Source organism: Callorhinus ursinus, unplaced genomic scaffold (assembly GCF_003265705.2).
Source record: "Callorhinus ursinus isolate GAN/ISIS: 27379988/994484 unplaced genomic scaffold, GSC_fseal_2.0 scaffold5, whole genome shotgun sequence".
Lineage (NCBI taxonomy): Eukaryota > Metazoa > Chordata > Mammalia > Carnivora > Otariidae > Callorhinus > Callorhinus ursinus.
In genome coordinates this window covers 81,507,214-81,532,308 of record NW_027397067.1, presented here as the reverse complement: position 1 = coordinate 81,532,308, position 25,095 = coordinate 81,507,214, and the positions used below count along the sequence as shown (strand labels likewise).

The following is a 25,095-nucleotide window of genomic DNA, read 5'->3' as shown; positions in this document are numbered from 1 at the left end:
GCGGCCTCCATGAGCCGGAGGTACTTGTCCCACCGCTCCCGTCCGTCCAGTGTCCTCTGTCCAGGCGGCTATTGCTGGTCACAAGCCCTGGGCATGGCTGCCTGTACCCGTTGTCCTTCAGGGTGGCTGCAGAGGTGGTAGGGGGTGCAGGCAGAGAGGCAGGGGTCTGTCCAGCACGGTGAGAACAGGGGGACAAGGTGACAGGAGCGGGGACTGTGCTTCCACGGAGCACACGCGGCCGTGCCTCAGAGCTCTGGGGTTTGGAGGGCGTGGCCGGACGCGATGTGCCAGCTGCAGGCTGCTGGTGAGATGCAGTGCTGGGCACGAGGGGGCACGTGGGAGCAGTGGGCGAGAGGCGGCCCGAGTCTGGGTCAGTGCCTGAGGGTCGCACTGCTCTCAAGAATGGGAGGAGAGAGGCTTTGGGAAGGGTGGCCCTGGGGCTTTGGCTGGAGGGACTAGAGGGACGGAGTTGCCGTGGGCGAGCCCGCGGAGGGGAGGGTGGTTTGGGCATGTGGAGTTTGAGACGCCACTGGACATCCAGGTGGAGGTGCCCAGCGGGCTGTTGGTGGGGCCAGGCCTGAGTTCAGGCCCAGGTGTGGACGGGTGTGGGGGACGGCGGCACACAGGTGACTGAAGGCCACGAGGCTAAAGGAGAGCACCCAGGAGGTGAGCACGGGGAGCGAAGAGGGTGGTCCAGGGTCTGACCAAGCTGGGGCGGGGGGGTGCCAGGAGGGCAAACTGTGGGCCATGGGGTGGGAGGGAGCGTGGGGACCATGGGGGGAGGTGCAGTAAGGAGAGTGGGGGGCTCAGTGGTGCGCAATGATTGAGTGAATCCGAGGGGAAACTGTAATCTGCGGTTTCCCGTAATTTGTTGGTGGCCCGGTGGAAAGGGTGCTCACGCTGCGGTCCTCAGATGACACCCTCCCAGGCTGGCCTGGGGGCTCCTCCCCATCCCCCACCCCCCGCCCCCCGCCGGCTCTATGCTGCGCCGTCTGTGTGGCCTAAGGGCAGGTGTCAGGGACCCAGGCGCAGGTCAGGTGGTGCCCCCACCCCTGCCACGCGGGCTCTTGCAGGGAGCAAAGGGGGCATCAGGCTGCAACTCAAAGGGTCAGGAGGGCTCTTCTCTGGTGCATGTGCCCGCACAAGGCCCGAGGGCAGGGTCTGCCCCCGGTGTTGCTCTGTCTAGGGGGGCCATGGTCTCCCCGAAGCGGGTGAGGAGCTGGTCTTTTCAGTCCCTTCGAGGTCACACTCAGAACCACGAACCACAAACCAAAATCCTGGGCCCGGCCCCCAGTGTTCTTGGGGCTGGAGGTGGGAGAGTCATCCCGGCCCACAGAGGCTGTGGGGCCAGGGGTGTCTGTGGCCACCCTGCTCCCCCAGATTCCTGACCTCACTGACCCCCGGACAGGTGGGCCCAGACGCAGCTTGTGTGCGGGGCATGCAGCGGCCATGCGGGGCGGGGCTCCTGACCGTGGCAGCTCGGGTGTGATGTGCGCTACGGGCCGTCCCCCCCAGTCCGAGCTCACCCCTGTCCTCTCCCTCCTCCCCCGCCCTGTCCCTGCCTTCTCCGTCTGTGGGTGTGTCTGTCTGTCCGTCTCTCTGGGCCTCTGACCCTCGTCCCCTCCCATGGCTGCTCTGTTGTGCCTCTGCCTCTGGTCTTCCTGCTGGTTCTCCTGCTCCTGTTGACTCTTCTGCCGCTGCGACCCTTGACCCCTGCTCCTGCTCTTGTCTGGTCACCTTTCTGCCGCCCCGGCCGCTCTCGGGGCCTTCCCCTCCCGCCGTCCCCTCCCTGTCCTCTCTCTCTTCCCCGGCCCCGCTGCAGGCACACGGCACAGCAGGAGACCAACAAGACCATCGCAGCCAGTACCAGTGCCCTGAGGCAGATGTCGGCGCTCCTGCGGGGCTGCTCCCGGGTATGTGGCCCTGGAGGCGGGGGGGGGGGGGGGGCCCGGGGGGGGGGGGGCCCTGGGGGGGTGGGGGGGCCCGGGATGCCTGCGCTGGCCTGGGCTTGGGCCGGTGCGCCACCTGGGCCGGAGCTCGATGTGCTCGCTGGGCACCTGCTGTATGCCAGGCGCTGCTCTGGAGGCCCCGAGTCCCAGCCGGATTGTCTGGACAGAGACGCGTGACACCCCGCCCCCGCCGCCACCTCCCGTCACCCACCCTGCCACCCCGCACCACCGCGTCCTCACCCACGCCAGTGCTCATCATCAGAGCACACGCGTAATGATGTCACAGTTGCCACCATCCTTGGAGCCACAGCCCCCTTCACAGCCCTGACCCTCCTCACATCACCTTGTGCCCCTCCCCCGTGCAGCCCCCCCCATCACCTTCATCCCTGGCCGCTTACTTCCCTGCACCCCCTTTTCCTGGGCTGGCACATCTGCATCTTTGTCATCCACGCCCTCTCCCATTCCCAAAGGCTGGGGACGTGTGTCACAAAGCCTCAATTACTCTTAAGCTCTCGGTGGTCCTGGGACAGGGGCTGTGTTCACGAGTAGAGCTGTAGCTGTTCCTCGCTCATCACATGCTGCCCAGGGCGCCTGCCCACTCCATCGGCAGACCTGGGTGCCTGCCCGGCCCGGGATGCGGGAGTGTGGCCTCTGCAGACAGAGGCTGGACCGTGGTGTGGAGGGTTCCCGCGACAGGCCCGGGAAGCTGACACTGCCGCCACCCGATGACCACAGCGGTCCGCCGAGCGAGAGGCCGGTGCAGACGCCACGTGCTGCGTGGCCCTGTGCGTGTTGCTCACGTTGGGTGCGTCTGGCCGTCCTGCCTGTTGCTGTCCTCAGCCCCTTTATCTGGAGGAACGCTGAGGCCTGGAGAGTGTCCTGCATGAAGCATCTCAGCCGGGGAGGAGTCTCGGCTAGATTGCCACTCTGGTTTTTCTGGGTCCACAGTCCATGTGGTCACTGTGTGCACCACGAGGGCTGAGACTCCGAGCTTGAGTTCCTTGGGGGGTGGAGGGATCGCCTTTAGCCTAATGTGTCCTTCCATTTGTCTACCCACCCACGTAGCCACTGGTCTGTCCGTCCATCCACCCATCTAAGAACCCAGCACACACTGATTGAACACCTACTGTGTGTGAGAGGCTGAGAGAAGGACACCCATGAGGCGGTGGTCGGACAGCCTGGCTGGGAGGCACTAGAATCGCTCCCTGCTCCCTCGGAGAAAAGGCTGTGCCCGTCACACGGGGCTGATGCTGGATCACCCAGCCCGGAGAGCACTGAAGAGTCCCTGGGCTCTTGGCTCTGTCCCGGGACACACATAGAGTGCCCCCCACAAGAGCCTCCCCCGGACACTAACTCAGACCCACAGTCACACGGGGGCTACACTGAGGCCCTCTGAAAAGTGCCCCTGAACTGTGGCCAGCCTGCTCTCCTGGAGGGGCTCACGTGAGCTGCATGGCGGCAGAGGGGCGGGCGCCAAGCTTGGGGCTGAGTTCCAGTTGGAGGTAGAGAGAAGCCTCCCGGCAGGGGTGCACACTCTGTGACTTGAGATGCAGGGTCTGCCTCTCCTGGGAGATGATGAGGGCAGGAGGGGCCAGGAGTCCATGTCGTGGTTCTGATGCAAGGGCACAGGGCGTTGGTGTGGCTTTGTGCCGGTGCGGCGTGGAGAGACGTGAGGGTCGGGTCTGGCAGCCGGGCGGTGCTCACGCAAACCCGAGCAGGCAGTGCCGGCTTTCGGGGCCTGCTTGTCTGTCCCCTTGCTCGGCAGTATGTCTTGAGCGCTGGCTCTGTGCCAGGCATCATCTGGGGCACTGGTGTTGGTGAACAAGACGTGAAGGATGGAGGCCGTGTGCTGCCGAGCACCTGGCGGTGGGAGAGAGGTTTGATGAGTGCAGTTCTGACCCTGGGGGTGAGACCCAGCCTGGCGTGTGATTAGCCGCAGGTCCCTGGAGTCAGCAGCCGGGCCTCATGGCCTGCCTCCACCCCCGTGCGGCCGTGAACCCACTTAGAACTCAGGCTCAGGCCTCCTGAGCCGTCAGGTAGAAGTCGTAACACTTCTCGTTGTGGGGACCAGACAGGTGCATCGTGGTGGACCGGTGCCTTGCTCCGCGGCCAGGGCTGAAGATGGGGGATGGCATCTGCAAGGGTGCTGGCGTGTGATGGCTGGGGCACAGTAGACGGGGCTGAGCCCAGTCCAGCAGCAGCGCGCTGGTGGCAGCGCGAGGCCGCGGATGGGGGTGGCGATCGTGGCGAACTGCAGTGCCCAGGGATGGAGGAGGCCGCGGGCGAGACAAGGCCTCGCTGTCCTTATAACCCACATTCTCCCTTTGCAGCAGGAGTGTGTTCAGCTGGACCGCCTGAAAACTCAGCTCTCCGATGCCATTCAGCGCTACGGCGTGGTGCAGAAGGTGCGGTTCCCCAGGGAGACCTGGCGGGCCGGGTGGGGTGGGCCTCGGCCCTGCAGCTCCCCCTCTGGCAGTCTTGTCCCTGGGTTGGCCTGGTGGGGTCCCGTGCCCTCGAGCAGAGGAGGGGCCAGGCCTGTAGACGGCCGACAGTTGCCAGGAGCCGTGACCTCAGTGTGTGCAGTGGGGGATGTTTACCTGCGGGTGTTGCCCGGGAGGCATCTGGCAGGTGGGAAGAACGGGCACTCCTGTTCTGACAGGGGAGGGCACTGAGACCCAGGGCTTACGTGTGGGGGAGGGGGCCATCCACCAGCTTGTCGGCAGAGCCCGGCCTGGCACCTGGCCCAGCACCCAGCTTTCCTGAGGCCCAGGATAGCTGTGTCCTGTCACGGAGCTGAAGGTGGGCTCTGCTGTCAGGCCTTGTCCACTACCTTGTGCTTATCTGACCGTTTCTTTTCTCTTCCCCATCTTTTCTGTTCTTCCTGTCTCCCTCCATTCTTTATCAGAAAATTGCAGAGAAGTCCAGAGCCCTGCTTCCCACAGCACAGCGGGGTGGCAAACATCAGGTGGGTGCCGAGTGATTCCTGTGGTCCGTGGGCGTTGGGTGACGGCCCAGCGTCCAGTGCCCTTTGTGTTTGGGGAGAAGTGGGAAGCACTGGGCAGAGGCCCCATCTAAGGGGGTCTGACTTGGCAAAGAACCTTTTTAAAAACGTTAAAAACTTTTTGAAAACAAACAAACAAAGAAGCATTTTGACCTTAGTTCCCTGGCATGGGCCGGAGATGGAGTCCTGAGTGCAGACAGTTCCGCGTGCTGCGCGGGGCTGACTTGGACCCGACCAGCCCTCCGGGGAGCAGAAGCTGATAGAAATGGGAGGCGCGAGTACGCCCGGAGTCCTGGATGAGCAGGCGAGAGAGTGGACAGAAACAGCCTTTGACGGTGTAATGGCTGAGATTTTCCAAGGCTGTCCAAATATTTCAAGCCACAGCTTAAAGAACCTCTGTGATAAACAGGTTAGACTTACCTGTACTCATAATAAAATTTTGAAAACCAAAGACAAAAAAATCCTAAAAGCAGATTAAAGCCCAAGAAGAGAAGTCACGTCATTTTTCAAGGAGCAACAAGACTTACACCTGACGCCTGAGGTGGGTCTGTGGAAGCTGGACGACAACGTGGAGCCATCTTTAACGTGCTGAGAGAGAGTGGTTGCTCACGTGGAATTCCATGCCTGCTGAAAATATTTTTCAGAAATGAGGGTAGAATGAAAACATTTTTGGAGAAGCATAAACAGAGGGAACTTGCCATCGACAGAACTCTGACAGGACCAGAGGGAAGTGGTCCTGGGCAGACGGGCACCAGCGGGAGGGGCCGCGTGTCCTGGAAGCACTGATGTGTGGACACTTCAGAGCTAACGTTGGCTGTTGAACAATGCTCCTTCCCTGCGGGGCTTGGCTGCAGAGCAACTCCCAGGAGCCTGGCCGGCGGGCAGCACGGGAGTAGGGATGAGCCGCATGGACGCTGAGTGTCTCCGGCCTCCAAGAAGCGACAGGAGCTGTGGCCTACGGCAACTTGTGGTGAGCCAGTGCGTCCCACCTTATGCAGGGGACACTGACGGACAACACGAGAATATCAGTTATACAGTGAGTTAATAGAAAAAGGAAAAAATAAAAAAAACCAACTAATTTAAAAAAAAGCCAAAAAAAAAAAAAAAGGAAGAATAAAACAGGAAGGAAAACAGGAAACAAGTCGTAAGATGGTAGATTTATACCGGGTTTGTTTATAACTCCATCAGAATGACCTGACCCCTCCAATGAAGAGGCCCAGATTGTCAGACTTGGTTAACTATAAATCCAGAAACGTATTGAGAGTTAGAGGATGGACAGAGATACATGGGAAGCCACAGCGCAAAGGAAGACCGGCGCCCCGTGCCTGTGTCAGCGTGAGCGAGTCCGTGCGGAGAGGCGTCCCTGCCTCACAGGACAGCGTGGCGATTCACATACAAGATGCGGTTTTACCTCCATGCCTGATAACACAGCCTCACAATACGCAGGACAAAACCGACCGTGATAAAAGGAAAAATGGTAAATCCACAGTCACAGGTGGAGATTGTAACACAGCTATCGAGACGAGTAATGAAGGAGACAGGAAAGTTCGGTGAGGATCTGAGAGACGCTGTCAGTGCGATTAATGAACGTGGTCTTGCCAAATGGTCGCTCGTGACACGGTAACCAGCCGCGGGAGAGCGTGTGTTCCTGCCGGTGTGCAGCGCGTGCTGGACTCTCCAGCCAGTCTGCACAGGTTCCAGAGGGATGACGCAACCTGAAGTACGTTTTTGGATCAGTGCAATTAAACTCACGTTTGATACCAAAAAGGCAATTTCCAGGCTTGGGAATGAAAATAATACAATTTGAAGGAACCCATAAATCAGAGAAGAAAGCACGGTGGAAATTGGAAACCGTCGTGAAGTGAACAACGGAGAGAATGCAACAAATCCAAACTCGGGACGCGGCTAAAGCAGCGCTCCGCGTGCTTCCTTCAGAAAGAAGAAAGTGTGAGAATCACGGAGCTCATTCTCAATCTGATGCAGCTGAAAAAGCAACACCAGATTAAATTCCAAGAAAATAGATAAGAAAAAGCAGAAACCAATGAAATATAAAGTAGATATGTATTGGACAAATCCAACAAAGCCAAAAAAATTTTTTGGAAAGATTAGTAATAAATCCCCCATGATTAGTCACGATACATAGAGAACGAATTACTAGTATCGGGAATGACAATGACTATATTGTGGATACTACACACTAAGAAAAATAGAAGTTTGAAGATACTATGATACAACTTTACATCAATAAATTTGACAGATAAAATAGAAATTTTTTTTTTTTTTTAGAAAAAAATGTGAGTTACCAAGACCTACAGAAAGTCTGGAAAGCCCAGTATTTATTACAGAAATGAAATCAATAATTAAATAATTCCCATTGTTAAAATGCCACCAAAAAAACTCTAGACCTAGATGATTTTATTGGTGAATTCTTCCAGGTATTTGAGGAATAAATATTACTAGTTTATACAAACTCTTAAATAAAACACAAAAAGAGGGAACACATATCACCTTGCTTTACGAGGCCCGCAAACCGTCATTCCAAGTTCCTATGACGGTGTCACAAAAAGGAAACTAACATGTTCTCTCATGAGCATAGGGGCAAAAACCCTAACCAAATCACTAAAAGGCTAGATCTAGCAATATATAAAAGGGTAATACGTCATTATAAAGTGGGGCTCATTCTGGGGGTATGGAGTTGGTTTACATTTGGAAATAACCCCATGTAAGCCGCCATGTTCATAAAGTAAGAGAATCTGCTGGATCATCCCAATAGGGAGAGAAGAGCACCACCGAGGGTGGGGAGCAGAGCTCTCAGCAGGCTGGTGGATACGAATGCCTTTAACCTGAGTGTGGGTGTCTTCAGAAGCCCTATAGTTAGCACCACCCTTACTGCTGAGACGTTAAAAGCTTCCCTCCTGAGACCGAGGACGAGACTCGGGTCTAGGACTATTCTCTGCCCCACTGCCCTGGAGGGCGTGTCCAGTGCCCCGAGACACGACACAGAAGTGAGAGGCGTATGGAGACCTGGGGAGGAAGAAGCCCCATCAGAGACCGTGTGACTGCATTACTGGAAGATGTGGATGAGTCTGCAGTGAACTTAGAGCTAATAAGCGGTGGTAACAGGGTCAGTATACAGGGAAGCACTGTGTGCTAGCAGAAGACAGTGTGCAAATGAAACTTAGAAAGTGACACCATTTGGAATGGCATTGGGACTAGGAAGAAGCCTTCGAACAGCTGTTTGAGCAAGGGTGCTGCCATGCACTAGGGAATGGAGGGTCTATTCAGGCTTGATGCTGGGTTGGCCAGGATTTGAGCTGGGAAAAAGGATCCTGTTGAGCAAGTGACAAGTCCCAGTCCAGACACCTCTAGCCTTGCATCTCGGTGTTGGAGTCACCAGGAAACAGTGCATTCAGTCCCTGTGAGGAGAAGAGCCAGCAAGATCTGCTCCCGTGGTGGGCATGGTCCCCTGTGGCCAGCAGGTCCCTCCTGGCGGTTGATGCAGGGCTGTTGGCTTGCACGCCTCCCCCGTACTACAGCAGAAGGACCCTGTCCCCTCTGCGCAGGGGACAGACACAGCAGTGGGCTTGGCCAGGTGCCATGGGATGCACGTGCTTTCGCCGAACAAGGAAGTCTGCATCGAGTCTGAAACAGGGAAAGACGTTGTCTTACGAGCCAGCAAGCCTGGCACAGCTGTGAAGGCTCTGTCTCTTGGTGAGAAAGTGCTCCAGGCCGTGGTCCGTTCTTATGTGGCTGAGAGGGGCCAGGAGGGCGCATGCACGAGACTGCCATGGCCAGCAGACCCTTTACCGCAACCCTCCCCCCACCTGCAGGAAGCACTTCGGCTGGAACATGGACCTACATGTGAAAGGTAAGACAATGAAGCTTCTGGAAGATACCATAGGAGTCTGTCTTCCCATCTTTATGGTGAGCGGACATTTCTTACACAGATGAAAACGTACCAAGTGTAAAGCAGATCAGCTTGACATCCTTAAATTAACACACCCTTAAGCGAGTGAAAAGGGAACCTAGAGTGTGAAAGAAGGTGTTCACGTATGCATGTCTGGAAAGGACTGATGTCCGTAATATGTGACGATCTCTAAGAAATCAATAAGAGGCAGACAACTCATTTCAAAACCATGAAAGAGCAAGAGCCTTAGGCACGTCACAAAAGGGGACATCCACCTGGCTGGCAAGTGCACGAACGTGTGCTCAGCAGGCGTCATCCGAAGCAGGCCAAAGGAGCCCTTGGGGCTCGGTCACTGCCCGCCCCCTTGCACCCACCGGAGTACTCAGCGCAGTCAGCCTCGAGAGTGCTGGGAGGCTGCGGGGCAGCCGGAAGCCTGTGCCAATGGGAGCTGGCAGACGCCATCCTCTGGACCCTGAAACACTTCCTGGACTCATGCGCTCTCTTTCCTGCGAACTCGCAGTCCCTCCCCAAGTGCACGGCCCGGTGGGGGTGCACATGTGCATTCACCCAGAGTTGTGCAGGAGAGCGCTCATGGCGGCTGACAGGAGGTAGCAGGCGCTGGGAAGAGAGCCAGCCTGCGGTGCGGCCGCCGGATCATTTGTGCTGGATTCCCACACGGGGCCTGCAGCTCCAGAGAGCCAGCTGTTGCCAGCAAGGCCCACCGTGTGATCTCGGACAGAGTGTTGAGCCAAAGAAGCCTGAAACCAGAGAGAGGGGAGGGCAAACCCTGGCCAAAGTAATGGGCAGGGTTAGAAGCCAGACGGTTGTTTCCCTTGGTTGGGGGCAGCATGGTGGCTGGGGGGCTGCAGGGGCACGTCTGGGGTCCTGGTGATGTTCCGTGTCCTGCCTGAAGTCTTTTCTTGGTAAGAATTCAGACCTGCGCACTTCTGATTTCTGGACCGAAGATGTGTTGTGTTTCAGCCACATTTTTTTAAGAAGGAAGAGAATGGTCAGCAGTGTTTCTGAGAAATTATGGAAGATGAGAGTATTTCCAGGAATTCTGCAGACTGAACAGCGAGATGACGTATCACCCTGTTCAACACAGGGGTGGCTGTGACACTGATCTCGCAGACTTCGGGGATGCTGTCTGCAGGCTGGCGGTCCTGGTGGGTGGTGGGGGCGCCCACCCACCACCTTCTCCCATCGGAGCCGAGTGCCGGCCATGGCCATGAGCAGGTCAGCCCTCCGGGCCAGGTCCACGGTCAGTCTCAGACCCGATCAGGCCTAGCCAGGGGGCAGCGCCGGGTGTGTCTGGGCTGGTTTCTGCCCCTCACTGGGGACAGCCCGCGGAGTGCACTGCCATCGGCAGGCTCAGCGTAGGTTTCTGCCAGAGCTCCGTGTGTTTGCAGCCATGGCGGGAAAGACATGCTTCATCTTCCTGTGTTCGCTGGGAATCCTGTCGTACTTCCCCACCAGGCACAGGGCGGGGGTGCCCCTGGCCTCTGGGCCCCAGGACTATTATTTCATGTGGGTGTTGGGGGACAGATTGCTCTCGTCATGCCACTTCTGACATTCTGGGCTTTGACGAGTCTCCAGAAACTTCCATTAGCTAACAAACAGAGTCATTTATTATTTGGAGAAATTGATGACCAGCCTTGGGCTACTAAACAGAAGCAGTTTTCCCAAGCCCATGACTGGCTCGCGCCCTGACCCCTGCCCTCCCACCGGGGTCATGGACGTTCCTGTGCGGAGCCCAGGGTCAGAGTGCGCGAGAAAGTGGCCTGTTTCCCAGAGTCCCTGAGAACCCAGGGAGCCTGCTGCGCATCCTCCCCGCCTTGGCTCTTCTCACGGGAAACTGCTCTCAGCCCCGCGGTCCAGCAGTCACGTTGGTTTGTGGGTTTCTTCCGTACAGAGTGGGACCCAAACCATGGGCCTTGGAGGGAGGAGAAAGCCGTCTTTGTTGGCTGCCTCTTGTGCTGGAGAACCATCACACGGCTGTCCCCTCTGCACCGGCCCCAGCGCCTTGCCAGCAAATCCTAATTCCCAAATTGGGCCTTTGTGAGGAGAATAAAGGGGCGCTTTCTGATCCTTTCAGGAGATCAGGTGTCCAAGCCATGTCTTGCTGCCCTAGCTTGTCGCGAGCTCCTGGGGGTGGGGGTGCAGGCTGGCAGTACCTGTGCAGGTGAGGACGTGCAGGCACCTTTTGCTCCCAGCTGTCGGGCTGGTTCCACGGGCCCCAGAGTCCAGGGAAGGTTACGTGTAGTGTCCTGGGCACATCTATCACCCCGTGTCTGCGTGCTTCTGCCTGTTGGTCTGTGGGCGTCATGGTGGTTTTTTCCAGTTCCTTCTCCCAGGGCACGTGCTTGCAGTGAGCCTTCCTGCGTTTCTGTCCCCGGGTGCACAGACAAGGGGCCCTTGGGGATTGTCAGGTATACCCGGGAAGCTTCCCGAGCATCATGCCCAGGCAGTGTCCCCAGTGGAGCCAGTGGCTGTGTGGCCTGGTGTGGGACGGGCCCCTGGGGGTGGGCGCCTGCACCAGGGGCAGCACGGTCCCTCACGGCTCCCCTCCTTCCACTGGCATGTCATCTTCATGTGCATCTGCTGATGCAGCGAGGTGTTTCATTCTGCTCGCTCACTTCTCGGACTCTGGGGCAGTGGTGTCAGTGCCATACCGAGGGTGGACAGGGCTGGGGGAAGCCAGGGAACTTGCTGGGCTGGCAGCCAGCGAGGGTTGGGCCCTGGGCCTTGCGTCTGGGCCGAGGTGTGAGTGCTTAGCAAAGAGACCCTTGCTCGGTCCCTTTTGGTGGAAGGTAGGGTGCCCAGCAGTGCCTGAAAGGGACGCGAGACAGGTCAGACCAGTGGCGCAGCTGTGTGGTGAGCACCTGGGGATGTGGGGCCCTTGTTCCATTCTGCAGATGAGGAAACTGAGGCCCAGAGAGAGTGTGGTACTGGGCCAGAAGCTGTGCTCGCTCCGTGGCAGCCCCTCCCGCTGCCACCCTCCAGCACCGCTCACTTCCTCCCGCCCACGCCGGGAAGGGAAGGTGGTAATTGCCACCTTGGACCAGTAGCGCTTGTTAACAGATTTTTTAGATCTTTTATTTTATGTTCATGTAGCCACGTCTTTATTTCTGTAAAGGCCTCTGCTGACTCTGGGGGAATGGGGGAAGAGCTTCCTCCTGCAGTAGCGTGGTGTGGGGGCAGAACGTCAGCTTTGGAGGAGAACTGGGTTAGTGGGGGCCTCCCCCTCCCCCGGGGGACCCGCACCGTCGACCTCTTTACCTGAGCGTGATCGTACCCACCTTACAGGTCGTGAGCCACGCTGCAGAGAAAGAGCACCTGGCCTCCCGCCTTGTCCCTGCCGTGGCTCCCAGCGGTGGCCGTCCCGTGGCCACCAGGGCCTTCTGCAGGCCTTTGTCAAAGCTGCTGAAATTGTTGTTTGGGTGACTTGTTGGTTTCTGTGTCCAGCCAAGTCCATCGGGACACGGGGCTCTTGCCGTCTGTCCACTGTACCCCCCAGGCCTGGCACAGGGCGGGCCAGCACGGGCCTGGAGAGTGTGCGGGAAACGTGGTGCTCTCCCCACAGGTAAGGCCCTCTGGAGGCTGCCCGTGGGGGCCATGCTGGGCCGTGGCATGGCCAGCACCCTCCACCCTGCCCTGTGGCCCCAAGTGGCGCAGGAGGGTGGGAAGGTGGGCTTGTCACAAAGGGAAAGAAGAGAAGAGGCAGGTGGTAGCCTCTGAAGCCTCCTTCCGGGCTGCCCAGGTGGGGTGTGCTGGACACGTGGAGCCTGTGGAGGGAGGTCCCGTGAGAGATGGCCAACCCTTCATTTCAGGCCTGGCCTGTTGCCCAGACACTCGAGGGGGCTCGACCAGTGTTCGAGCATTGGGTGACTGGGGGTGGCGGCTGCACCCTGCTGTCTGTCCCCATGCCGGCGCGACCTCTGGGCAGGAGGAGGGTGCTGTGGTCAGAGTCAGCACCTGGGGCCGGACTGAGGGCAGGAGAGGAGCCGAGGACGCCCTGGTGCAGCTTGGGGGACGGAGTCAGCTGGGGAGGAAGCTGCTCCAGCCAGGGGCTCAGGCCGGCCACTCCCTCAGCCCTGGTCTCGGGCAGGTGGTCTCTTCGCTTCTCGCCCTGGAGCTCCTCTGTGTCGGAACTGGAGCCTGGAGTCCCCGCTTCACATCCTGCCTGTTGTGGATTCCTTGGTGTCCTGGCCTCAGTGTCCTCATTGGTAAAATGGGCGCAGCACTCCTTTGCAGGGTGTTCGGGGTTGTTGGAGATAGCTGGCTGGAAGGTGCTTTGACGTACTGGGAGGTGAGGAGCATGGGGTCACCAGGTGGCTCTGCTCATCCTCCAGTGGCCCTTTGAGTCCCTTCTCTTACACACACATACACACTCACACGTGTACACACGTGTACGTACGCGCCCCCCAACCCCCCAGCCCTGACGTGAAGCGCACCTTGGCTGAACTGGGGGTGGGAGGGTGGGGAGCGGGCTGTGAGCCAGGGCCTGGCTTTCTCGCGGGGTGGGGGGGGTGGGGGGTGGGGGGTGGGGCTGAGGCGGGCACATCGTCATCTTCCCTGTTGCACGTTTTCCGTGGGAAGCCAGGGCTCCACAGTGGGACCCATTCCTACCTCCTGCACTCCCTCACCCCTGGGGGTGTGCAGGGTGGAGACAGCTCCCCACAGGCACTCCTGCACGTCTGCTCACTTGTACTCAGAGTCCCATCAGTGAGCACATCATTAATTGAAGGGAAAAGCCGCATTTTATTGAATTCCAAAATTTGGTAAATTAAAAGCAATCAATACAGAGTGAAATGACATAAAAAGCCCTCTTGGCTCCCGTTTCCTGGGGCCCAGCTTCCACAAGGGCGTGTGCAGGACCCACCGCCCCTGGTGGTGTGTGCGCCCTGCTGTGTAGGAGGCCACGCCTCCGTTTCCGCAGCCCCTGCCTGGCGGCTAGACCCCGACTGTGACCTGTGGCCGCCCCCAGAATGGACTTCCAGTGGCTCACAGGCCTGTGAGAAGCTCCAGTTTATGTTCACATGCGAAGGATCATTTCTTGGGTTATCACCAAGAATTGGGAATGCGAGGAGTCCATGCTCCAGCAGGGCTGTGGGGGTGGGGGGCTGCCGAGTGTGCCCTGAAGCCAGGCCTGGGATGGCCCGAGGTGGGCTCAGGGCGTCTGCCGGACCCTGATCCCTGCAGCAGCCCCACGCGGCTGGCCAGAGGCCTCATGGCCGCAGCCCCCGTCAGGGCTGCAGAACCTGGGCTGTGGTTCCCCTCCCCTCCAAGATTACAGGCTGCGGGGCCTGCAGACCCCTGGGGGCCCCTGGTGCCCAGAGCCGAGGCTTAGCCCCAACGGGGAGCTGCCTGCCGCGAGCCCGGGGAGCAGCGGTGGCCTGGGCCGGGTGGCAACTGAGCGCACCTGCGCTAACTGGTCTGTGTCTGTTGTCAGCAGAGTCCCCGGGCCCCTTTTGCTGAGCTGCCTGATGATGAAAAGATCTTTAATGGGGGTGACAGCATGTGGCAGGGCCAGGAGCAGGCCCTGCTTCCGGAGATCACGGAGGAAGACCTGGAGGCCATCCGGCTGCGTGAGGAGGCCATCCTGCAGATTGAGGTGAGGACCTGGCCTGATGAGTGTGTATGTGGGGGCTGTGATTGTGCGAGTGACGGCCCCACTGGCCTCTCGTCCCTGGGTACTGGAAGTGCATTGAGAACGCAGCGGGACGCTGGCTCTGCCAACAGTGGGCCCGGAGCCTCCGTGAGCCCCCGCGAGCCGCCGCGTGTACCTGTGGGCGCATTCTCTTCCCCCCGGGCCTCTGTCTCCTCATCTGCCCGGGAAGTTGGAGCTGCTTCCAGGAGCTGGGTTTCTGGACACATGTCCTCTGAAAGCGGCTTGTTCTAGAAAAACAGGAACGTGGGCAAGTTGGTAAACTGAGTCACCGGTGCAGGACTTGTTGCCATGTTTGCTGTCCCACCCTGGAAGGAGGTGGATGCCCTGCCAGGGAGGCGGGGTTCAGCCTTACTTCTAGGGCCCCCTCCCCACTTCAGCCACTGCCTCTGAGAAGCCCCTGGCCCTTCACACTGTCCTGCTCCTCGAAGGGGAAGGTGATGGGCTGCTCCCCTCTGCTGGGACATCCAGAGAAGGAACACACACACACCCATGGCCCTTCTGTTACAGCAAGACTAGCTTTCCACCAGAAGCTGAGAAAGGGATCCAAGCATGGTTGCCCCTGAAGACGTGGGGTGCTGGGGTCCCGAGAGGCAGGGAGTTCTGCCTCCTCTTTGGCTCAGGAACTGAGGTCCCTGTAGGAAGGGCCCAGCAGCCCCTCTGGCACACCGCGTGTGGGTGGTGGGGAGAAGGGCAGAGGTTGGGAAGCCAGGCGGTGGGGGTGCTGTGCTCGAGGATGGGGCCTTGTCTTGGCACCAGGTGGGGGCCCACCTCTGAAGGCGAAGCTGCAGGATGGGGTTCCGAGGAGTCCCTCGTGTGAGTGCGGTTCCTCCCACAGCGGGCAGTCCAGGCCTGGGCCCTGCTCTGGTTCTCTGTGTGGTGACTAGGCAGAGGGTGGGCTTTACCAGGGGTGACTGGCCCCGTCAGCCGAGAGTGGGGGCCCGGGGCCCTGGCCCATCTAGGACCTGGGGTAGCGTGGGACCTGCCTGAATTCAGCCAGTCTATTCTGCAGCTCTCGGAGACTAGTGGGGGTCACCCGGGGACCACCGTGGCCAGCCTCACGGGGAGCTTATGTCCTCATGTGCAGCATGAGGGTGATGTGGACCTGCGGTCGGGCTTGCCCGTGGGTCTGTCCCCAGTTGTGCAGCTGGGCCCGGTGACGGAGCCGCTCAGTGTGAATAGTGGGGGGGCAGAGGCTGGAGTCCTGGGGACAGGTGGACTGCCCCGGGCCCCCATAGGGCCGGCCCACAGCCCAGCTGCTCAGGGTGCTCGGGGGCTGCCCAGAGCTACAGGGGACAGTGAACAGCGGTGTGGGCAGGTGTGGGCAGCAGCCTCAGGACACGCGTGGGTGACTCACACGCCGCCGCCACCTGCAGTCTCCCTGTGGAACGGAGCAGGCTTCTTACCACCCCCCACATTTGCCCCTTTGTCCCTCCCAACCTCTGGCGGCTAGCCTCTTACTGTCTGTCCGCCAGTTCCAGGGCCCCCCATCACGTGTCAGGCCCAGTCCCCAGGGCCCTGCGTAGCTGGCCTGACGTTAGTTGAATGAACTGTACGACGGGCTAGCACCCCCACCACAGCGATAGAGGCCTGGGGCCTGCACCCCTGTCTGCGCTGCCCTCCTTGCGGCCAGTGAGGACCCCCGCAGGCAGCCTCTCGTCCTCACGTGGCTCCCACGGGGGGAGTTGCTCGTGGCCAGCAGGGTCATCAGCTCACTGTACAGGTGGGTCTCTGCCTGCCCAGCCCTGGGTCCACTTTGCGGCAGTGTGACTGTCCAGGGGTGGGATGGGGGCCTGGAGCCCCACAGATGCAGTGCCGACCCCCAGTTGGGGCGCCTGTGCCTGGACCTCTGGCTCGCAGAGCCACACGCGCTGTCCTTCCACCCCTTGCTCCATCCTGCTGGGCTGCTTCTGCTCCTCCTGCAGAACGGCTTGGCCCTGGGGACAGGGTGGCCCCGCCCTGCTCGGCCCCACCCCACCCTGCGCGTCCCCACCTTGCCCAGCTCGGCCCACCTCTGCCCCACCCAGCTCCATGTGTCCCGCCCTACTCAGCCTTGCCCTTCAGCTCTGCCCCGGCCCACACAGCTCCACCTTGTCCAGCGCCACCCCACCGGTCCTGCCGAGTCCAGCTCAGTCCAGCTCAGTCCAGCTCCTCCCCACTCATCCCTGCTCGGCTCCACTCAGCCCTGCCCGCTCAGCCCTCCCCTACCTAGCCCCACTCTGCGCCTCTGCCCTCCTGTGCCCCACCCAACTCAGCTCCCCTCCGCCTGCTCCTCCCTGCTCTGCCCTACAGGCCAGAGCTGCTCACAGACAGCCTTATCAGCACAGCCGCCCGGGGCCTAGACTCTGCTGTGCTCCTCCTGAGTTCTGGCCTCCTGGGCCCGGCCTGAGCTCCACCTTCTCATCACCGAGTATTAGAGGTGGGCCTGGGGCAGTGCTGGCCCGCTCCCATCAAGGCTGCCCGCACGTGTGGAGTGTGGGAAGGAGGGCCGCAGGGCCATGCTGTGCGGCTGGCCTGAGACACCCCTGCCCCAGACAGGCTCCCACATAACCTGCACGCCGGGCTGATGGCCGCGCGAAGCACAAGAGCCTCTTCCTTTGTTTCCGTGGGAAGACTAGAGTTGAGAGGGAAAGCACTGTGTGCAGGTGGAGCTCTGGGGACACCTCGCCCCGGAGGGCTGTGCCTGGCTGCTTTGGTAGCTGCTCACCGCCCCGGGGATGGCCATGCTTGGCCTATGGGCTCTGCACATCCCCTGCCAGTGGGACATGTACCTGCGAAGGGGGGCCGGCCAGGCCAGGCACACTGGTCCCAGGCACAGGCTCTCAGGACACCATCACCCCCTTCCTGATGGGGAGGCCACACTGCTGGGGCCCATGTGGCCTGAGCCCTGGCTCCTCCTGGGCGAGGTGCATCCAGCGGGCCCGGCCAGGGTGAACAGCATGCTTGCAGGAGCCAGAGGATGGGCCCCTCCGACAGGGAGCAGAGGCGGCTTGAGTTATGACCCCCTTCCACCAAGCTAGCTCTCGGCCTCTCTGGGCTCCTCCTTCTTGCCTCTGGTTTGGAGGCAGCTGACACTGACCACCTGACACTGATCCTAGGTGGGCCGTGACCTGGGTGACCCCACGCCTCCCAGGGCCCCAAGGGGCTGGCTGGGTGTTGATGGCTGGCAGCCTCCTGGCCTGCAGCCCTGTCTATAAAGTGGGAAGGGCCGTTTCTGTCCCACTGGGAGCTCAGACTCTAACTGGGAGTGGGCGGGACGAAGCAGGACCGCCGAGGCACCCACTTAAGCTGCGTCCAGGCGCTGCTGCCGCTCCCCACTGGCAGGTGGGCTGGCAGGTGGCCGGGCGGTAGGCAGCTCTGTCCCCAGGTCTGTGTGCTGCCCCTCGGTGGTCTGTCCGTCCACCACAGCTGTGCCTGCACCGCCGGCCAGCCTCTCCTTCTCTGTGGCCTCGCCCCTGCCTCCCTGGAGTCTGGCCTGCAGGGCGCAGTCCCCACTTCCCATTCCCACAGGTTGTGTACCCTCATCCTGCGCCCGCCACAGTGGAGCACGCACAGCAAGGCCATGGCCAGTCTGGGCAGAGCCAGCCCTCCGGGCCACAGCCTCTCATGTCCCTTCCGGCCTCAGGTCCCCTCTCTGAGCCCATTTCCTAGTCCTGTGGGGCTGTCAGAAATGGGGACCCTCAGGTAGTGGGCTGTGGGAAGCTGCCCCTGGAGCGCTCGGCTGAGTCCCCTGTCCTGGAGGCGCCCACCTCCCAGAGGAGCGGAAGGTACATAATCTAGGGCCTCGTGTTCAAGGTGCGGGGGAGGAGACCCCTCACTTCTTTCTCCTGGGAATGAGGCTGCCCCAGGAAGGTGGCTTGTCTGTTGTCCTCACAGCTGCGGCCGAGACCACCCGTGGTCCAGTGTGGCCTGTCACCACCAGGGCAGCCAGCCGGTTCCAGCAGGAAGGGCAGTTCTCACTGTGGAGTCTGGAGGGGCCGCTGTGGATGCAGCGGGAACTTCCTTGTCCCTTGTGGGGAGGGGCTGGGTGGCCTCGGGCAGCTCGTGGTCGCAGAGGGGAAGTGGAGGTCGGGCCCAGGGTCCCAGCCCCAGCCATGCCACTGCCTGGCCATGGGAGCCCTGAGGGGTCTCTTCTGGAAGCTTCAGTTTGTTTATCTGTAAGGCAGGACCATGTTGGAAGGGTTGAGGGAACACGGAAGATCTTTGTCAGCCCACAGGTGACGGTATGCTGCAGAGCTGGACTGCCTGGCAGGGGCCTCACCTGGGCAGAGCCAGACCTGGTGGGTGTGGGTGGGGCAGGGCGAAGCTCACAGCAGCCCCCGCAGCCCCTGCCTCACCCCTCCCTGGGAGCTCCTCGAGGCCCATGCCCCAGTTCACGGCCCCAGTTCACACCCTGCCAGGCCCGGTGCGGGCTACTGCTGACTAGGGGTTCACCCCAGGGGGAGACCCTGCTGTCACCAGGGCGCTGAGGTTGGCGGAGAGCCCGGGTGCCAACACAGGAACAGCGAGGGGCCCTTCCGGGGGCCGGCCTTCTCCCGGGGAAGGAAGACTCTCATGTCTCCCGGTGCTAGGCTCTTCCCAGCTTCTTCATGTGGAGGATCCAGGGTGCTTTTGTGATGTAGCCTTGGACGTCCCGCGGCCTCGCCTCGGCGCTGTTGGTTAAGGCAGTTAGGGAGGTGGAGGCGTGCTGGGCTGCCTTGTTAGGAATACCACGGCAGGTGTGTTGGGGTGGCTCCAAGGCCCCCCGGCACCGTTCTGTGGAGCACACGCTTCCCTCGGTCCCTTTCCACCAGGTGTCCCGGCTGTTTGAACACGCTGGTGCCTTCCTGCCCGGACCCCCTTCCTCCAGATTGCTCGAGCAACTTCCGCTTTGTACCTCCAGGTCTTGACGCAGGTGTTGCCTGTCTAAAATTCCAGTTTCTCCTCTGCGTCGTTGAACATACCGTGTCCTGGATGATCTTGTTGTGATGTTTCTCTTCGTGAGAACGGAGCCCACAGAGGCAGGGACTCTTGTCTGTTGTGGTCGTTGTGGTGTTCCTACACCGCAGAGGACACACGACACAATCTGGATGCTCGATGACTGTCGTCTGCACAAACACGTGGCTGGATGGAAGGATGAGGGACGGGTGGATGGGAGACGGATGGAGGGGAGGACAGATGAGTGGGGGGGTGGGGGGTTGGAGGGATGCATGGTGCGTAGGTGGGTGCGCGGGGGCCAGCCGGCCGGATGGGTGGTGGGTGGAGGGATGAATAAGTTTTACGTGCGGGGACTCTATAGCAGATCTGTGACTTAATCAGAGAGCTCTGTTGCCTGTATTTATATGCATCATTTCATCAGCCCTCACAAAAGCTCTGCGAGAGTGAGCACTCCTGTGTTCCAATTTTATCCGAGACGATGCGGAGGCTTAGAGAAGCCATGCCACTTGGCCCAGCCATGCAGCTCGTGTGTGGCAGAGCGGGGATGCGAGTCCAGGCTGCCTGACTCAGGAGCAGGGCTTTGCTGGCGGGCGACAGTGTCTGACCCCTGCCTCTCCATCAGCCTCTCTCCCGGGGGGTGGAGGTGGGGGAAGGGTGCAAGCGGTCACCCAAGTGTGCAGAGTCCAGGAGCTGGGCATGGAAGGAGCTGGCCCCTGCGGCCCAGCTCTGCCTACTCACGGCCCTTTACCTAATCCTGCTTGAGGCTGGCTCTTCCTGTCTGGAGGGTGGGGCAGTGCCTCGCCTGCCAGGGGCCGGGGAGGTTGAATGAGACGGACACGTGCCTCTAGCCATTGCCAGCAGGTAGCAGGCTTGCCAGGCACGGGTCTGGCTGACGGAGCTGGGGCCCGAGTCGTGTGTCCACTCCCAGCCCGGGCAGCCCGCCTCACCTGATCTCACCTGGGAGGGTGGCGCTCCCTGCTCCCGTCCGGGGTGGAGGTCGCCTGATCCAGCACATTAGCTGCTTTGTTGCCATGGCTGCCTGGCAGGCCCAGGAGGGAGGAGGCTACCCTCCCTGAGGTCGGCACCGTGCAGCCGGACGCGGGGGATGGGGGCTGCTGTGGCTGATGACGATAAATAAGTGAATAAATCAGTGAAATTTGACGTTCCATTAACTGGAACAGTTGTGTTATAGGTGGTTGGTTGCCAAGATCCTAATTATAAGAAGAGCTTGTGTAATAGAAAAAGTGCCATGGTGTTTTCTTTCTTTTTGTTCCCGGAAGTGAAGGGAACACACAGGTGCACACGCACATACACGCACGCCCATCAGGGTGTTACTGTGTCCCGTGCAACGTTGTTACTCCGTGGTGCCGGTCGAGGAGAACGAAGATTCTGTATGAGCTTTTAACGAGTGCTAGTTTTAGAAGCAATCAGGAAAATAATTGCATGATTTAAACATTTACTAAGTGAAGGTGTTTTGAGTCTCTCCCTGCTGCCCAGTCTCCCGCTTTCTGGTACCACAGCTGGTGCCGCCTGCCATCCCTGGAGGGTGCCATCCTGGGGCAGCTCTGGGGGGCTTCTGGGTCCCCTAGTGCAGGCCCACCTTCCTTCAGGCCCGTGACCAGCCTGGTTCCGAGCCCTCCCCGCCAAGGACCGAGGGCCGGGCTTCTGCCGGAACGTGGCTCCCACCCAGGCTCCTGGGGGGCCCCACATCTCTGGCGCATCCCCCAGGCGTGCCTGGGAGTTGGGCCCCACCTGCCTTTGGCATCCTCCTCCGGGAGCTGAGGCGTGCCCAGGTGTCCAGGCACAGTGACTAGAGGGACACTGTTCCTGACAGGGGCCTGCACCCAGATGTTCCCATTCTGCATGCTGCCTGCTACTGAGGCTGCCCATCCACACCTCTTCTCTTGGGCCCTCCCTCTCCTGGCAAATCAGCAGCTCTGTCCCCAGAGCCGACCTAGTCTCGTTGCCCCATCCATTCTGCAGATGGCCATTGGATGCTGGGGTGAATGAGACACAAACCCCTCACCCCCAGGAGGTCCCAGCGCCTGGGAGCTGTCTTGCAGGAGGCACACACCTGAGAGCCAGGCACAGCTGGATGAAGACCCGTCCAAGGAGCACCACCTCCCTGCTCTTCCCTGGCACAGAGGGCCAGGGCTGTGGGCAGGGACTTGCGGGAGGCTGCTGCCTGGGGCTCTGGATGGGGTCTGCAGCCCCAAGCTCACCAGCCCCTCCCCGCAGCCTGCTTCCCTCCTGAGGGTGGCCCCTCACGTGTGCCCCCTTGTGGCATCCCTGTTCTCCTGCCCACAGTCCTGCAGCCCTCGGACCTGGCAGAGACCAGCTGAAGCATGCGGGGCCTTGGGACACCCTCTTGTCCTTCGTTCCTCCCCAACACGGCTTAACTGTTTTGAGCAAGGAGAGTCTTTATTCAAAATGATGGGGGATGTCTTACAAAATGGAGAATGCTGGGAAGGTAGGGTGTGCAAGCCCCCCAAGAGCTGGGAAAATAGGGGTCCTCTTGCATAGGGTTCAGGGCTGGGTGAGGGCTCTCTGGGTCAGGTGTGCAAGCCCCCCAAGAGCTGGGAAAATGGGGGTCCTCTTGCCTAGGGTTCAGGGCTGGGTGAGGGCTCTCTGGGTCAGGGGGCGTCCAGGCCTGGGGAGGAGAGGAACTGAGCTCCAAGTGGATTACCAGGCTTTCCGTCCTGACAGGTCAGGGGGATGAGCATTCTGCTCACCTTGTAGGTGGCACAGAGCGGGAGCGAGGGGTCTTGTCCAGGGTGAACAACGGGGTGCCCTCGAGTCCATCACACATGGGGGAAGAGTCCCATGGAGAGGGGGTTCTCTGCAGAAAGCATTTTCCAGAACACCAAAGTGGGGGGGGATGGTTCTTAGTGTCGCTGTTTCCAGGGGTCCAGCCTGAGCTTCTGTTGAAGACAAATGGTGTTTATGTGTCACTGACTGAGAGGGTCATGGGTCGTGGATCTCGGGGGTGAAGCAGGGCCTCAGGGTGGTCTGCTGGGGACGAGGGCCGACCTTGCTCCTGTAGCATCAATCAGCCCGGAGGCTGGCAAAGGTCAGGGGTCGGCGTGTCAGGGATTTTGAAGAGGGAGGCCTGGAATAAAAAAGGGTGTGTGTGACAGGTGACCTGGACCGCCAGGAGCCCAGGGGGTGGGAAGCTCCCAGGCGCGCAGCCCTGAGATGTGGGTGCCCCTGAGGCATGGTCCAGGGTGGGTCACCCCGCGTAAGGCTCCCTTCCTCCGCACGGCTGCTTCCGGCGCACTGAGGGCTCTGGGGGTCGGAGCCCAAGTGGACGTCTGCGCATCTCCCGCTCATGCCAGCCTACCAGGTGGTTCCCACTCCAGGTGGCCTGTCTGCCAGGCCGGCCGGGTGTGGACAGGAAGCCCGGGGCACGGCCCACCTGGCTCCATCCGTCCAACTCTGGGCAGGGCCCCACGTGTGGGCTGTCACCGGCTCCTGGCGGGGTTCTGAGAACTGCTTCCTGCAGAGACCTCCTGTGGGGGGGGGGGGGGGGGGGAGGGGTCAGGCCCTGGCGGGGACCGTTTGTAAAGCCGGCTGGCAGCAAGCTGGGAAACTGCCTTGGCCACTGCATCTTTCAGGGAGGCCTCCCCTGAAGTCCAGAACGTGAGCCAGACTGGGGACACTGTGTTTCGTCCCCACTGTCCCAGATTATTGGGGTCAGTGCTCTGCCAGACGGGGACGAGCCAGCTCAGCCGCCGTGCAGTGTGGTGGCTGCCCCTCCCCTGGCAGGTGGCCCGAGAGTCCCAGGCCCCCGGGAGGGTACTGGGCTCGGGTCCCCTGCTCCACAACTCCCCTCCTTGCCCGGTCCTTTGCTGAGTGTGGCTGTGCCCCTAGGCCACCCGTGGCCCACAGCCGCCCCTGCCCGTGGGAAGAGAGAGAGTCCATGAATCCTGCCCGTGTGGGCAGTTGTGTCGTGTGACGCCCCCCTGTGTACTGACGCCCAGGTGTCGTGACTGCTGGGGTGCCCTGCAGTGGTGAGGTGTGGCTGGGTAGTGACCTGGGGTAGGCCAGCCCAAACTTGGGTGTGATTGCTGGCTCCAACATTGATCAGTCACATGCCCTTGGGAGAGACCCTTAACCTCTTGGTGATTTGATTTCCCTGTCTGCAAAGTGGGGGTACTGGCAGGTATGCTCACATATAGCATGGGGAGACTGAGTCACCTTAGAAAGGCTCCTAAGAGTCCCAGAGTCCAGGTGTACCCAGGACCAGGCTCAGGGCCCCCAGATGAGCCCCCTGTGAGAGGCCTCGGTGACCAAGCTCGAGGTGGGGCGTGGCTTTCATGTGCCCAGCCTCTGACAGGGTTGGAGCAGAAACCTGGAAATCTGGGCAGGGAGGCAGTGTGACTGAGGCTCTGCTGACCGTGACATCTCAACTTTAGGGTGGAGCCTAGGCTTGGCCTCACCAGCCGGAGGCCTCACCCAGAAGCTGTGGTGACGGGGATCCCAGAAATGGGCCCAGGCCCAGGGCCACCCAGCACCCACCCATCTGCTGCCGTCCTCCAGAGCCGAGACCCACAGGCTCGCCTGTGGGCCGCCACCTTCCCAGCCACTGGCTCTGTTTCTGCAGAGTGGCCATCTGCCCTGCACCGTGGTTAAGCCCATAGTTGAATTGCAATCGATAGTACACGTAGGTTTAAGATCATGCTAATTGCTTCATTTCCCAGAACACTCCTAAAAAGAAAACGAATTTCCCCGTAGTATTTTGCAGTGGGTGAAATGACCCTTGTGGAAATCGATCCAGGTTCCAGAATGAGCTGCAGAGTGGGAGGGCCTGGGGTGGGGTTCACGCCCCGCCCCGCCTGCCCCCTCCCTCACTGGCATGAAGGAATCTTCCCTGACTTGGGCTCAGCCCTGGCTATATGCCAGGCACCCAGGGAGGAAGCTTTGGTTTTGCTCATGTGATAGATGAGGAAATTTGTCCCCAGGGTGAACAGTCTTGCCCAGGGTCACCTGGCTGGCCAGTGGAGGAGCTGTCCCCTGCAAAGTGGCATTCAGGAAAAGGGTGGCCTTGAAGCCAGTGGGCACAGGTGCCAGTCCCAGCCTTCCCTCTCTCTCGGAGGCCCTGGAGGTCGTGGACCCCCTTGAGTGTCCACAACCTTCACTGTCAGATGGGTGTTGTGACCCGGCCTCAGGGGTGCTGCCAAGTACGACGGTGCTGTGTGACATGCCCCCAGCATTGCTCCAGGCGTGTGGCCTGTGAATAATACGGCCACGTCCGTCACAAGCATCACTGCTGCTTTGCTGGCAAATGGAGATAAGACATTTGGACAACATGGAGGATGCAAGATATGCTTAAGCGGGATACCCCAAATCCTCTTGGTCCAAATATCTACACTTACCCTGTTCAGTAGCTTCATGAAGCCGCTCAGTCTTTCCATGGCAGTGGGACTGGCATCCATCCACCATCTACCCATCCATCCATTCACCCACCCACCCGTTCACCCATCCATCCACTATTTATCTCTCCATCGTCTATCTACCATTCACCACCTATCGATCATCCACCCATCCATCCATGTGTCTACCCATCCACCCACCCACCCACCCACCCACCCATCCATCCATCCACCATCCATCCATCCACCATCCATCCACCCACCCATCCATCCACCCACCC

At 60.3% G+C, this 25,095-nt stretch overlaps 1 protein-coding gene across 8 annotated transcripts in view; it reads left to right on the top strand.

The window, feature by feature from the left end:
* The window catches only part of TSNARE1 (t-SNARE domain containing 1), a 102,582-nt gene that overhangs the window by 64,675 nt on the left and 12,812 nt on the right, over positions 1–25,095 (top strand). For 5 of the 8 annotated variants that reach the window (XM_073893296.1, XM_025871203.2, XM_025871205.2 and 2 more), the window contains 4 exons: positions 1,823–1,913; positions 4,280–4,354; positions 4,855–4,914; positions 14,310–14,471. In XM_073893296.1, coding sequence (XP_073749397.1) covers positions 1,823–1,913; positions 4,280–4,354; positions 4,855–4,914; positions 14,310–14,471 — 388 coding nt within the window. The remainder of the gene's footprint in view (positions 1–1,822; positions 1,914–4,279; positions 4,355–4,854; positions 4,915–14,309; positions 14,472–25,095) is intronic. The other 3 variants (XM_025871202.2, XM_025871209.2, XM_025871206.2) reach the window with 1 other exon arrangement.